Source organism: Balaenoptera acutorostrata, chromosome 16 (genome assembly GCF_949987535.1).
Source record: "Balaenoptera acutorostrata chromosome 16, mBalAcu1.1, whole genome shotgun sequence".
Taxonomy (NCBI): domain Eukaryota; kingdom Metazoa; phylum Chordata; class Mammalia; order Artiodactyla; family Balaenopteridae; genus Balaenoptera; species Balaenoptera acutorostrata.
The window spans coordinates 72,824,027-72,838,044 of record NC_080079.1 but is presented as its reverse complement, the minus strand read 5'-3'; the positions used below and the strand labels follow the sequence as shown (position 1 = coordinate 72,838,044).

The 14,018-nt window shown below is 52.9% G+C and overlaps 1 protein-coding gene across 2 annotated transcripts in view; it reads left to right on the top strand.

The window, feature by feature from the left end:
• Positions 1-14,018, top strand: part of C16H1orf198 (chromosome 16 C1orf198 homolog) — a 35,041-nt gene that overhangs the window by 9,514 nt on the left and 11,509 nt on the right. Inside the window, exon 2 of one of the 2 annotated variants that reach the window (XM_057531325.1) lies at positions 3,212-3,262. The exons of the other annotated variant lie outside the window; for it this stretch is intronic. Coding sequence (XP_057387308.1) covers positions 3,212-3,262 — 51 coding nt within the window. The remainder of the gene's footprint in view (positions 1-3,211; positions 3,263-14,018) is intronic. 2 annotated transcript variants of the gene reach the window in all.

Sequence of the window (14,018 nt, the reverse complement as noted above, 5' to 3'; positions counted from 1 at the left end):
CATTTCACGTTTGAAATGAATTCTAAGTCCAGAATTTTTCATTTTAGAATAATTTTGGAGCAGTCCTGACTTTTACAGAGGAATCAACCAATTATAGATGAGTTACTTGTCACCAAATAATTTCCAAAGCAAAATTACCAAAATCCTTAAAAAATTTAAGAGTAGCAGTTACATTTAGTGTAGAATGTAGTGAATTTCAGTGTGTATGATATTGGTTGCAGCTTGTGGTGTGTTGGGAAATGTTTAACATCTGGCTCCAGGGCAGTAAGGGGGGCAGCCCTGATGTGGAGCGCCTGCTGGTTGCCATGGAGATGCTCCCCCAGGGGCTGTCCAAGCCCCCAGGTAGCTCACTGCATCAGAGCCGGTCGGGGAGGTGCAGTGACCCCGTTGTGTGGTGTTATAGATGCACTTTCCATCTTGCAGGGGCAACAGATGTAAGTAACCTCAAGAGCACAGATAATAGCAAGAGGGACTAAAGTAATTAGGAAATGATGTTTTTAGCATTTGTTACCTGTGTCAGGTTTTTTTTTTGAGGGGGAGGGGACACCTTTTTGAAGAATAGATTTTAATTTTTGGAGCAGTCTTAGGTTCCCAGCAAAAGTGAGTAGAAAGTACAGATTTCTGACCTACCGCCTACTGTCACACGTGTGTACCCTCTGCTACTACCAACACGCCCACCAGAGTGGGAGATTTGTTACAGTGGGTGAACCTACACAGCATTGTTGCCCAAGGTCCATAGTTTCCACTGGGGTTGACTCTTGCTGTGGTCCATTCTATGGGTTTTGAGAAAAGCATCCATCATGACAGTATGGTGCGGAGTATTTCACCGTCCTGAAAATCCTCTGTGCTCTGCCTAGTCAGCCCTTCTTCTGTTCAACCCTGGTAACCACTGATCTCTTTATTGTCTCCATAGTTTTACCTTTTCCAGAATGTCATATAGTTGGAATCATATCATATATATATAGCCTTTTCAGATTCTTTTATTGTGGTACCATATTCATAACATAAAATTGACCGTGCTAACCATTTTTAGGTGTACGGTTAGTACATGCACAGTGTTGTACAGCCATCACCACTGTCCATGTCTAGAACTTTGCAATCCTGATGCCGTTTTGCATCCAACTGCCTGGAAAGCCTGTGCTTGCCCCCAACGCTCTTTGTGGCTGGCGTGTGCAGCCAGTGGCTGACATCAGAGCTTCAATCACATTTTTGTTTGGCATGTTTATTTTTGTTAAGTGCTTTACGATTATTTTTTTTATGAGCTCAGAACTGCAGAAATCTAAGGAATTTGCCCCTTGACTCCGTTTCTTGCTGGAGCAAACAAAAGATTATTGACTTGACACCAAGCTGGGGAGAAATCACAGTGCACCCCTCTGTCCGCGGCCCCCTTGGAATTTCAGCCGATCTGGGCTGCAGCCACTGGAGCCTGCTGGCTCACCAAGCTCCAGGCTACATCTTTGTTCCTCAGAGTCTTGCACTCATTCATCTTCCAAAGCCAAAAACCTTCCTACTGTGTTCTTTGCAGATTTCAAAGGGACTCAAGCTGCATAATTAATATTCAGAGGATCGATCATATCACATGAGAAGGGGTGTCCAGCTCCGGCGTGTCCTGCTTTTGGCCAGTGGCCCTGCTCCCTTCTCTGCCTCTGTCTGCCCATTGAATCTCCACACGCCTCCTCTGTCCCCTGAGGTGGCCACTGGGCTGTCCACCCCCCCACCCCGCCTCCCCATAGAGGGAGCACATTTACCAGTTGGTTTCCCTTTGCCCTTTTTCCACAGGTCCAAATCTAGAACAAAGGGAACATACATTCCATCAGCCTCCTTTATTTTTCCCATGTGAAAACAAAGTCCTTCTTGTTTTATTGCTTCTAAGAGGAACTTAGAGGGTCCTGAGATCACAGAATTTTAAGGACTTTCAAGTCATTGAGCTCAACTGTGCTCTTCTCCCACGCCCTGACCACACACACAGAGACCTGGATGCAGCAGCCCCCCTCAACCGAGACTTGTTAACTCACCTTTCTACTTTTGGAGGGACACAGTTTGTAAGTTGAGTACACTTGGACTTAACTGAGATTCCCAATGGGAGCGTAGTGGCCCACATTCCCTCTCATTTTTAAAGTTTTGCCTGACAGCCAGGAGTGATAGGAGACATAGCTTAGAGGCCAAGGCTGGGGATGGAGTCGGTACTGAAGGAAGTGGACCCTCTGCAGAATTGGTCCCCCTCCTGGAGGAGGGGGAGGGGAGCCAGGTAACCTAGCTCTGGGGCTAGGGAGTGCCTCTGGGCGCGAAGACATCATGTACCTGGGGTGCTTTACGCGAGGACAGTCTCAATTCAAAATATTTTATCCCATTTTCAGTCTGTATCGCCCAGGATGTCCCAGTTTTTGGTTCAGAAAATATGATTCCCCAGCAGAAGCTGGGCACACATGAGACGTTTGCTAGTATAGGAATACAGCTGGAGGGTTGGAGGGGTGGCCTAGGAAAGGCGATCTTACAAACCTTTGCTCAGGTCAGTGGATCCAAGGTCAGATTCTCAGTGACTGTTTTGAAGGGCTCCTTCTCTCCTGTTCTGCCTGTGAGGGTCAGAAGGATTTCAGAGTTTTCACTGTAATTAGGCAGTTGCATTCAGTTGGCATTTTCTTCATTGATAGGCTGATCGCTGCCTTTCAGATCTCTGGCAGGCACTTAGGGGGATGGGGGAAGGATGCTCAGACAGTACGGGTGTTGACTGGCAGATGATCACCCGACCTTCTTTTCCTCTGTTACCTCATTTTATCCTCACAACAGCCCCGCAGGGGAAGCGCAGTTCTCCTTTTGCAGATGAGAAAACCGAGGCTCGAAAGGCTTAAGTCATCTTCCCCTGGCCGCGTGGCTAGTCGCTGGCAGGGCCGAGACCTGAGCCCGGAAGCCCTGTTTCCTTTCTCCCCAGCCTCCCTGTCATCGAGTCCGTCCTGGGGCTCCCAGGCATTCATCGAATGTCTGTTTGGCAGGGGACGGACGTGCCTGGCAGCCGCGGCCAGCAAGGTGACGGGGGAGCCAGACCCAGAAGGTCAGCGCATTCTCTGCAGAGCGCGACAGCTTCAGGCTGGTTTTGAGCCAGGACTTGGGATTCTTCTTGCTGAAGTTTGGTTCCCCCATGGCCTCGGGTGGTTGTCTGCGCGGGGTCCCTTTGAGTTTGGATTTCAGATTTATTCTTGAATTTTTATTTCAGGACATAACTTGGCAAGATGAACACTCTGCCCCTTTCTCCTGGGAAACGAGGGTAAGTTGGGTTAAATTTAGATTTGTTTGTCTTCTTAAAAAGCGTGGCGTCCTTAGGTATTTTCCGTTCAGCCCTTGGTGGGCTCCGAAGGCCGCGGGCTGCGGGTGATGCGCCCCCTGCCGGTGGGAGAGGAGAGGCGGAGGGGCGGGGCCTGCGCTGCGTTGGGCTTGGTGATGGATGGAAGCGTGGCGGTCGGCGCGCTGGGCACGGTCGGCGGGCGGGCGGGGTGCCCTCTGCCCGGGGCTCCCCTGTCCTGGGAAAGCAGTGGGGCGGGGTGGTTAGGAGCTGCTTTTATTAAAGTGAAATCAGAAGGGCAGCCGAGACAGGAAGGTGGGTGGATGTGGAGACAAGGCTGCAGACGCATCAGAACTGCCTGCAAGAGTCACCTCAAAGGCAGAGTCCTGAGGGAGGAAGGGAGGAGGGGAAGAGTGCCCTTTGTACCCTTTGAAGCTGGACGAGCCAGTGGATACAGATGTGCAACCCAGCCTGGATCCCTGATGCTGGCCCCCAGTCATTCGTTTATTGCTGTTAGTGTTATTGTTGCCAAAGTTGCTTAAGAGTATCAAGCTTAGCTGGGTTTATCCATTTCCCCATTCTCCCTAGTTGTCCCAGTACAAGTGCATTAGTAAGTAGCGCAAAATGACCAAAAGGCAGGTGTCTCAAACCCAAGGAAAAGAAGGAAAAAGACCAGGATTCTCTGAATTCTACAACATTCTCTGCTGTGTGTTGGAGGGTCCTTTGCCTAATGTGGGTGACCAGGATGGCTGTGTGCCTGGAATAGGGCTTAGGCTTGAGGTTGGATCAGGGCTTTCAAGCCTTGACACTTGAAGGAGCTTGTTTCTTGGTTTTTCACTTGTGCCTACAAGTTGCTCATCCCGGTAGAAGCGGGGTCCAGGGGGCTGTAGGGAGGGTGGGTCAGAGCAGGATGCGGCAGTGGGGGGGGGTCTGCAAGCCACCTGCGAGGCCCTCACGTGGGGGTCTGTGTCTTAAAATGAAGGATTTGACGAGGGCTCCGATGGGTCAGGACAGCCGGTGGTGTTGCCCACAGGCAGCGCGGTTGGTTCGCTGATTGATTGCCCCAAGTGACGCGAGCTGCCCTAGGATGAGGAAGCCTGTGAAAGTTGAGGTGACTCTTACGTGAGAGTTGAGAGGTAGCTTTTGCGAATACGTGGCATTAATGCAGATGGCCACGCTCATCCCGCAATCACAGACCCCTGCCTTCAGGGATCCAGAGCGTCAGGTTCTAAATATCCTAAAAATAAAGATGCAAATACCTGCATCCTGCATGCGTGATTTTTTTTTTTTTTTAATTTCCGTGGCAGATTAATAACCTAGGTTGCGCAGAGGGCAGGGTGAGCGACGACGTTGTGCCTGGAATTGGAGTCTCCTTCAGGATCGGGGCACTGGTTAAGGGGTGGCTGAAGCGGTGAGGGTAGCTGGGAGGCAGCCAGGGAGAGTGAGGAGAAGCCTGGGATTGCAGCTTCCGAGCTCCGAGACCCACCCGTAAATGCCTCGTCCAGTGACAGGGCAAAGGGAGTTGGAGGTGGGTAGAAAGTACCTCACCACATCGACGATCAGCCAGGGCCATCAATATTCCTTTTACATGGGTTCCCCAGATGGGTAGCTGAGAAGCACTACAGTTAAGTTCCCTACATACGAACCTTCAAGTTGCAAACTTTCAAAGATGCGAACGTCCGTTCTATCAACGTCAGGCGTGAGTGAAATTGCAGCTTGCCCTCCGTCTCCTATTGGTAACGATCCTTCAGCTCTACCATCTCCCACCTCCTCTCCCCCCACTCCAGTCAGTAACTCTTTGATGCCAGCCCCTGTGTGACAGCTGTTGTACTGCACCACTGTGCTTTTCAAGGGACTGTACTGTAAGATTGAAAATGTTTTCTTTATTTTTTGTTTGTTTTTTATGTTATTTGTGCGAAAGCTGTTTTAAACCTGTTACAGTACAGTCCTAGATAACCCACTGTGTTAGTTGGGTACCTACATACAACTCGTTCGTATGTAGGGGCCTTACTGTAATCCTAGGCAGATGGGTAGTCTGCAGGGGGGAGTGGACAGCCTCGCGGACAGTGGCCCAGAAGGCAGCACAGATGTTACTGGACTGGGCCCTGTGTTTGATGATGTCTCAGTGATGAAGACAGAGAAGTCGGATTAGTTAAAATGCCCCGAGCCCTAAGTCCATCGTGCCCCCCACGAGGATATATACTCTCGTAAGAATTTACCTTGTTAAATGTTCCTGAGTCAGCCGTCTGTGAGATGGGATGTTTCATCTGTTATTAACTTGATGCAGATGACATTCTGGGGCAAGGATGGGGCGGCGCCTGGGGCGGCTGCTGAGAAAGAGGCTCAGTGTGGGAACAGGTGCCGGGAAAAGGTCTCTAGAACAAGGTGTGCTGACGCAGTCCGGCACAGGTCACGCTCGTGCTGGAGTTAATTGTCCACAGATACCATCCAGGTCCCTTAGGAACCTGCAGAAATTGAGAAGGCTTGATAAAGTTAAGTCAATATGTGTTGATCATTTTAATTAACTTGGGTTTGTTTTTTTTTAATTAATTAATTAATTTATTTATTTTTGGCTGTGTTGGGTCTTCGTTTCTGTGCGAGGACTTTCTCTAGTTGCGGCAAGTGGGGGCCACTCTTCATCGCGGTGCGCGGGCCTCTCACTATCGCGGCCTCTCTTGTTGCGGAGCATAGGCTCCAGATGCGCAGGCTCAGTAGTTGTGGCTCACGGGCCCAGTTGCTCTGCGGCATGTGGGATCCTCCCAGACCAGGGCTCGAACCCATGTCCCCTGCATTGGCAGGCAGATTCTCAACCACTGCGCCACCAGGGAAGTCCCTAACTTGGGTTTTTTTTGTTTTTTGTTTTTAGTAAGAGGTATAGTCTTTGTGGCTCAGAGTTCTCAGTTTCATTTTTTTTTTTCCATTGGAGTATAGTTGCTTTACAATGTTGTGTTAGTTTCTGCTGTACAATGAAGTGAACCAGCTGTATGTATACCTGTATCCCCTCCCTCTTGGACCTCCCTCCCACCGCGCCCCTCCCCCCCATCCCACCCATCTAGGTCATCACAGAGCACTGAGCTGAGCCTCCCGTGCTATACAGCAGGTTCCCACTAGCTATCTGTTTTACACATGGTAGTGTATTTATGTCAAACCTAATTTCCCAATTCATTTCACGTTCCCTTTCAATGAGAGAAGCAGCCTGTTTCATGAACAGGTGGGCTGTGTCCTCACCTTTCGATTTGCGCTCTCAAAATCACACTTACGTGATTTAAAGTCAGAACTTTGTAGAGGCAAAATAGAAAGCGTTCCAGAGAGCAAAGGGCCTTACGCCTGCTCTGTCATCAAGAGTCGGAGTTCCACCCCTCGCCTCTCCCCAGCTGAAGCGCGAGTGCCCACCTCTCTTCATTGTCACGCTCTTCCTCAGGACTGAAAGACAGATGAGAACTTCTTTGGAGCGCTGCATGCAGGAGGTGGGTTAGCCAGGGCAGGATGGCCCTGACCTCCAACTGCAAGGCTGGAGGCTCTTTGTCATTTGACGTCTTTGATGCATGGCAGGCACCTCACTCCTTCGCGGCTTGAAGCAGCCATTTCTTTGCTCCTGCTTCTGGGGGCCAGTGGTCTGGGCAGGGCCCAGCCGGGCTGTTCTTCTGTGGGCCTCGCCGGGGACCGCTCACGTGTCATCTGACGGCCGATGGGAGCTGGTTGCTCTAGGGTACCCTCTCTTCCGTGTCCGGTTGGGGCCACATGTGTCCAGCGAGCTACGTGTTGGTGGAAGAGTTCCCTCGGCTGAGAGTGGAAGCTGACAGGGTCTTCCGAGGCTGAGGCTTGGGAACCGAAGTATCCCCTCTGCTCTGTTCTGCTGGTCAAATCGAGGCACAGTCCAGCCCGGATTTGGGGTGTGAGGACATGGATCGCAGCTCCTGAGGGACAGTTGCGGAGAATTTGTGCCGTTTCGAATCAAAGACTCCACGCTCTGACAGCCCCGACAGCGGGTCATTTCATTTGATTGTCTATCATCCACTGATGGTTTTTTTTTGAGTTTTAAATTGTGGTAAAATACACATCCCATAAAATGTACCATCTTAGCCATTTGTAAGTGTGCAGTTCGGTGGCCTTAAGTGCATTCACACTGTTTTGCAGCCGTCACCACCATCCATCTCCAGAACTTTATCATCTTCCCAAACTGAAACTCTGTTCCTTTTAAGCCAAAACCCCCCTTTCCCCCTCCCCCAACCCCTGGCAACCACCCTTCTACTTCCTGTCTCTATGACATCATTCACTGATTTTTTTCAAAAATCCGGCGGACACTGATTAGCCTTCCACTCTGGGTCAGACATTATGCTTAAGGCTCAGAGGTGAGTAAACACTTGCTCTCGGCGAAGAGCCCAGCGTGGGGATGACCGCGCCTGGGGGCGGAGCTCACGCAGAAGGACCACTTTAGCCACACGATCATTCTCCTTCATTCACATGACACGTATTTACGTACGCGTTGGTAGGTACGGTCTCATGCCTTCTGCAGCCGTTCACTTCAGCAGACTTTTTTTTTTTTCCCTTTTTTTTGGCCGTGCTGCACGGCATGTGGGATCTTAGTTTCCTGACCAGGGATCGAACCCACGCCCCCTGCACTGGAAGCGCGGAGTCTTAGCCACTGGACCACCGGGGAGGTCCCCACTTCTGCAGACATTTAATGATAGCCAACTAAGTGCCCAGCTCTTCCTCAGCTCTGACTTCTCAGTCACCAGTTGCTCAGCTGAGGCCAGGGTCAGCCCGACCCAAGGTGATGGTTGTCGGGCACAGAGCCGAGAATCTCAGGGATGTGGGATTTCTTCCCAATTTTTGCACCTCTGTCTGGGCTCCTTCCTTCGGGCCAGCCCGTGGCCGAGGACCCCTGCAGAGACCTGCAGAGGGTGGGCGAGCTGGTGCTGTCCGTCCCTGAAAGGCAGCTCTGACCAGGAGAGGCCTCGGTGCCGGGCACGCACTGCCCATTTCCTCGGACCCTGCTCGGTCTTCCAGCCTGCCCTCCCCTCCTGGGTCGCCTCCTGCCGAGGCCGCGCCAGGCCCGATGCCTCTGTCGCTCTGACCTCTTCCCCACGGAAGGGAGGCTCTGGGCAGAAGTGCCCGTCCCGGCTGGGCGAGGTGCCCTTGGTCGTCATCTTTCCCCTTGTCCGTCCGCTTGGCAGGTGTGCTGGGGGCAAGGGCGCCTGCAGGGCCCCACGGCGGATTCCTCTCTCCTGCTCCTGAGGTTCCACGAGGAAAGCACTCAGCACTTGGAATGCTCCAGAGAGGGGAGTCGGGAGGAGAGGACTCTTCGCGCTGCCGCCCCTCTGGGCTGGGGGTTTACGGGAGACTCCTGCAGGGGCAGGTCAGGCCCTAGCGACGGGTGGCTGGACTCTGGGGACGCCACGCCCACCGTGCTTGCCTCCCCCCAGGCTGTCTGGGTTTTCCCTTCCTGTCTACCCGAGTCCCTCACCCGAGGTTCGGCTGCCTATTTGGGGATCGTAAGTAAGCTGGGTGGGGATCAGCTCCTTGATCTCCGAGGGACCACAGACCACTCCTGGAGTAGGGAGGCCCCTCAGCCCCTCCTCAGGAGGAGAAGTAAGCGCCTGGGAGCAAGGGCACCTCCACGGGCTGAGGTCCACGCCAGGGATCTGCAGGCACGTCAAATGCTTTCACCCAGGAGGTCAGTGTCGCTGCCCCCGCCGTGGGCCGGGATGCCGGGGCTCAGGGGCGGCGGTCACGGGCAGGCGGGTTGAATCGATGAAGAGAGGTTGGAGCTTGGGTCTGTCTGTGGCTAACAGGCATCTCTTGCCCACGCGGGACAGAAGCGTGTTCCGTCAGGCTGTCCGTACGTGGAGGGTTCCCTGGGCTCCCCGTTACGGCTCTGGCTGGCTGTCCCTCCTCACCGCCAGCCAGAAGTCTCTGCGAAGCGCAGCCACGCCTGACGCCCATCACAGCGTCACTCCTGCTTGGGGCCCTCACGGAGACCCCGTCTCTGCCCAGCAGTGAGCTCCCCCTCCCCCTCCCCCTGCCCCTCCCCCTCCCCCGTGCTGTCTGTAACTCACCTTCCTGAGATCCAGAGCAGGCCTGTGGCCCCCTGCTCTGGACCTGTCCTGGCTTTTGTAGGTGCGGTGACCTGTCAGCTCCTCGGCCCAGGGCCCAGCCCGCTGCTCTGGCCCCAAGCGTCCTTCCCGCCGGTCTCTTCTCCAGCCCCGCAGCCCTGCCCCGTGGCACCGATCTCGCCTGCCTCGGCGCCCTGCCCAGCCCCCGGCCCCCAGCCACCCGTGCAGGTCCCACCTGCCCCCAAGACCCGCAGCAGATTCCGTTCCGGTGGTTCTCCCAGCTCTTGTGACAGCTGGGCAGCTCCCACGGGCCCCTGATCTGTGCTGAGCACCTTGGGGGCATTTCCTCGACTAATCCCCACAACGCGCCCTTTGACAGATGAAGAAACGGAGGCCCAGAGTGAGGGGTGTGAGCTAGATGTCCCAGCCCAGGGCCGTGCGCTTCACCCCTTGCCGCAGTGTCTGCAACTGTCCGCCTTCTGTGTCCCCTCTGAGAAGCTCTGTGCTAGACGGACACACGTTAATGTCGCCGGTGGTGTTCTTTGTCGGTGCGTCTTGTCCCTGTGGGACGACAAGCACCTGGAGGGCAGAGGTTCCTGTCCTTCCCTTGGCCTTATAACCTCAGGCTCCCTCACACCCACTGTCTGTTCCGTGTCTGTTGGGTTGTCCCCAGGCTCGTTGCCATGGGGCCCAACAGCTGGGCAGTGTCCACTGTCCGCCCGGCTCCCTGGTGAAAATACAGGAGTGTTCTCTAGCCCCTGGGGCCTCGGGGTTAGGGGCGGGTGGTCCCCAGACCCTGTCCCCCGTGCCCCGCTGGCCTGGAGGCTCTGACACCCCCAGTCTCAGTGGCTAGGCCGTGCTGTCTCTTCCCCACCAGATTGTCATCCTACTGATTTTGAGATTCTAAAAATTGTTCGTATCTTCCGCTCTTCTTCTTCCTTTTCCTCCTTTGGCGGGGGAGGTGGAGGAGGATAAAAGTTAAATGGTTTGTGAATTTATTAGGATTTGCTCCAGTAAGCTATTATGTTTTCTGACAATGTTTCTGCGGCCTTCATCTCAACAATTTAGGTCTGCCAGAGGCCGCCAAGCCAAACAGTTAGTTTTGGCCGCCTGCACCCTCCTTTACTGAAATATTACACATTCCTCTCCAGTGAGTGGGACGTAAAAATAGACACTGGGCCCAGTTGTGGTCTTTCTGTATTTAGAACGGACGTGGCCAGCGAAGACCCAGTTCCCCACATGGGGAGACTGACGCCCAGGCCTGGCTCAGTGCATAGCCCTGGGGCTCCAACCGGGGCGCCTGGGACGCAGAGGGTAGCGCCGTCAGCGTCACTGGCAGGAGGGGAGGGGGCTTCCTGAGTACCCCGCGCTCTTCCATCTCAGCCATCTCGTGTAAGACCGCGGGCTTGAATCCCCCTCCGACTTGCTGTCCGAGCCGGGGGCTGCTCTTCATGTGGAACTGCACCCTGTTGCTGGGCCCAGCTCGGCGCAGGGGACGGGACTCCCGAGAGCTCTTTGTCCACACCTGGAAAAACTGACTTTTTCTAGAAATCAGAAGACTGCATGGGAACTTCCTGACTTTCTGGCGTTCATCACAGGTTCCAGACACAGTCCCCCCGCTGGCCTGTCAGGTCGCGAGGCAGGGCTGTCCCCTCCTGCACGCTGATCTGCTCCAGGGTCCGGGGGCCCCCTTGCATAGCCTCAGGGCTGTGGGGGAAGGTGAGGTCAGAGACCCGGTCACAAGCACAGGCTCTGGGGGGTCCAGGGACAGCACGGTGGCTACACTAGATCCCTGTGGGGAGTGTCTCAGCTCAGATTCCACGCCAGACACTGGGCCAGGATGGGGCTTCAGAGTCGCGCTTACTTCCGGACGCAGACACGGCCCGCGTGTCCCAGCCATGGGCACCACACCCCTGGTGACCAGAGGAAGGCGGGGAGGGGCCAGCGCCCGGAGGGGATCCAGTGGGAGTACTGCTGACCCCCTGGGGAGCTTAGATGCCTCTGACCACGCAGAACAGGAGCAGAGCCCAGTAGCCTGCGTTTACTGAGCACTTACTATGTGCCGGACCTGGTTCTAAAACAACAGCCCAGGGAATAAGAATACTCCGTTTTTACTAGAGAAGAAAAGAGTCCAGGTTCAGGTTGGGTCGTTGGTGGGTTTGCCCTTTACAGAGAGGGGCAGGTTCAGGGAAGAAGGTAGCTGTGGCTTTGGGCCGGTGAGCAGGAGGTCCCTCTAAAGGGGACCTGGGGCCTAGGGGACCTCCCGGGAGAAAGCACAGGATGGGGCAGAGGCACCAGGCTGAGCCCTGGTCTGGGAGGGAAGGGGGTGGCCCGGGGAGGGTGGAGTCACCGAGCAAAGAGCAATGAAACGTCTCCTAAAGCACAGAGGGGCCTGCAGTGCAGGTGCCACTTCTGTGTGACCTGGACAACAGCGCGTCTTTGAAAATGACCAGGGGCCCCTCTTCACCATGTCCTGGTCCAGTTTCGCTGGCGTTCTGGGGTCTTGGAGCCAAGTAACATGAACTCTGGTCAGGAAAAAGGACCCTTTGCCCCTCTTCTTCTTTCTTCGCCCGCCCCTTCCCAACAGGCAGGTGTCTTAAACACAAACCACAAATCTTTGCCCTTTGGGACGAGGAGTGGGAAGGAAAGACCCTCACCAGTGCAGCTGATCAAGGAGGACCGTTTCTTAAAAGGGGGTTGTAGTCATATTTTATCTGCAGAATGGAAAGCAACAAAGGCCTGGGCGAAAAGGCTTAGAAGCTGATACACGAGAACGTTTTTTCTTCTGTAAGTTCTTGTTTTCCCCATTTTCACCCCAGAGCGCCCCAAACCAAGTAGCCACCCCCGTCAGCCTGGCCCTCTCTTCTACCAGGACGTCACCCTCCCCGAGGGGCTCTCACGAGGGCTCCGGTGGCCCAAGGAGCCCTGAAAGCCTCCGTGGTTCTGTTGCAGGTTGTCACTCCAGCTAAGTGCTGCTCGGTGCCCTGGTCGAGGGCCTGAAACAGTCCTGGAACCACTGCGGCTGACTTCTCTCCCCGGCGTCCTTGGCTCGGCCCAGTGCTGCCCTGTGCCTACGCTCATGTTCAGGCCAGCTTTCCAGGAGCTTCTCCCCACTGGAGACATGGCTGATCCTAAAAGAGCCTAGTGTTTGACGAACCGCTCAGTTTTAAGTGCTTTCTTTACCCTGCAATTTCCAGATCAATCTCAACTCTGTTCTCTCAGGCTCAGTCCCCACTTCCAAGCTATTTCTAGCACTTTGCTTATTTAAAGAACTCATCATCTCTGTGCCCACATTCTCCCTGTATTTTACTGTGGAGTTTGGAAATATGCAGAGTATTGAGAATGATTCACTCAGAAAGAGCCCTTTAAGAATCAGATTAGGTCACTGACATACAGAAATCCTGCCACGTGTGGGGATCGCTGGTGTTCACATGGACACATGGGCATCGTCCCTGGCGGCCACTGGCTTTTTAGATGTGGTGTGATGCCCAGCACAGCTGCAGGCCTCGGAATCACTTGCTCCAGATTGAAATCCCAGCTGTTGTTAATGGACTAGTGACCTAGGACAACTCACTCATTTGCTCCAGACCTCCATTTTCTCCGTTGTAGAATAAAAACTTTTTAGAAGAAAAGCCCAACAACAAAGAAATCTGTGCCTGGTGCACTGGATGCGCTCAGAGTCTGCATTTGTTCTGAGCCCCAGCACCTGAGCTTTGATGGTTTTTTTATTTAATGTCTAGATTAAAAAAAATTTTTTTTTATTAAAGTATAGTTGATTTACAATGTTGTGGCACTCTCTGCTGTACAGCAGTGACTCAGTTATACACATACATACATTCTTTTTTTATATTCTTTTCCATTACGGTTTATCACAGGATATTCAATATAGTTCCCTGTGCTATACAGTAGGACCTTGTTGTTTATCCATCCTGTACGTAATAGTTTACATCTGCTAACCCCAAACTCCCAGTCTATCCCTCTCCCTCCCCCCTCCCGCCTGGCAACCACAAGTCTGTTCTCTATGTCTGTGAGTCTGTTTCTGTTTTGTAGATAAGTTCATTTGTGTCATATTTTAGATTCCACATATAAGTGATATCATATGATATTTGCCTTTCTCTTTCTGACTTACTTCAATTAGTATAATAATCTCTAGTTGCATCCATGTTGCTGCAAATGGCATTTTTTCATTCTTTTTTTATGGCTGAGTAGTATTCCATTGTTTATATGTACCACATCTTTATCCATTCATCTGTCAATGGACCTTTAGGTTGTTTCCATGTTTTGGCTATTGTGAACAGTGCTTCTGTGAACATAGGGGTGCATGTTTCTTTTTGAATTATAGTTTTGTCCAGGTATATTCCCAGGAGTGGGATTGCTGGATCATATGGTAATTCTATTTTTAGTTTTCTGAGGAACCTCCATACTGTTTTCCATAGTGGCTGGACCAACTTACATTCTCACCAACAGTGTAGGAGGGTTCCCTTTTCTCCACATCGTCTCCAGCATTTGTTTTTAGTGATGGCCATTCTGACCGGTGTGAGGTGGTACTGCATTGTAGTTCTGATTTGCATTTCTCTAATAATTAGTGATGTTGAGCATCTTTTCATGTGCCTACTGCCCAGCTATATGTCTTCTTTGGAGAAATGTCTGTTAAGGTCTTCTGCCCATTTTTGGATTGGGTTATT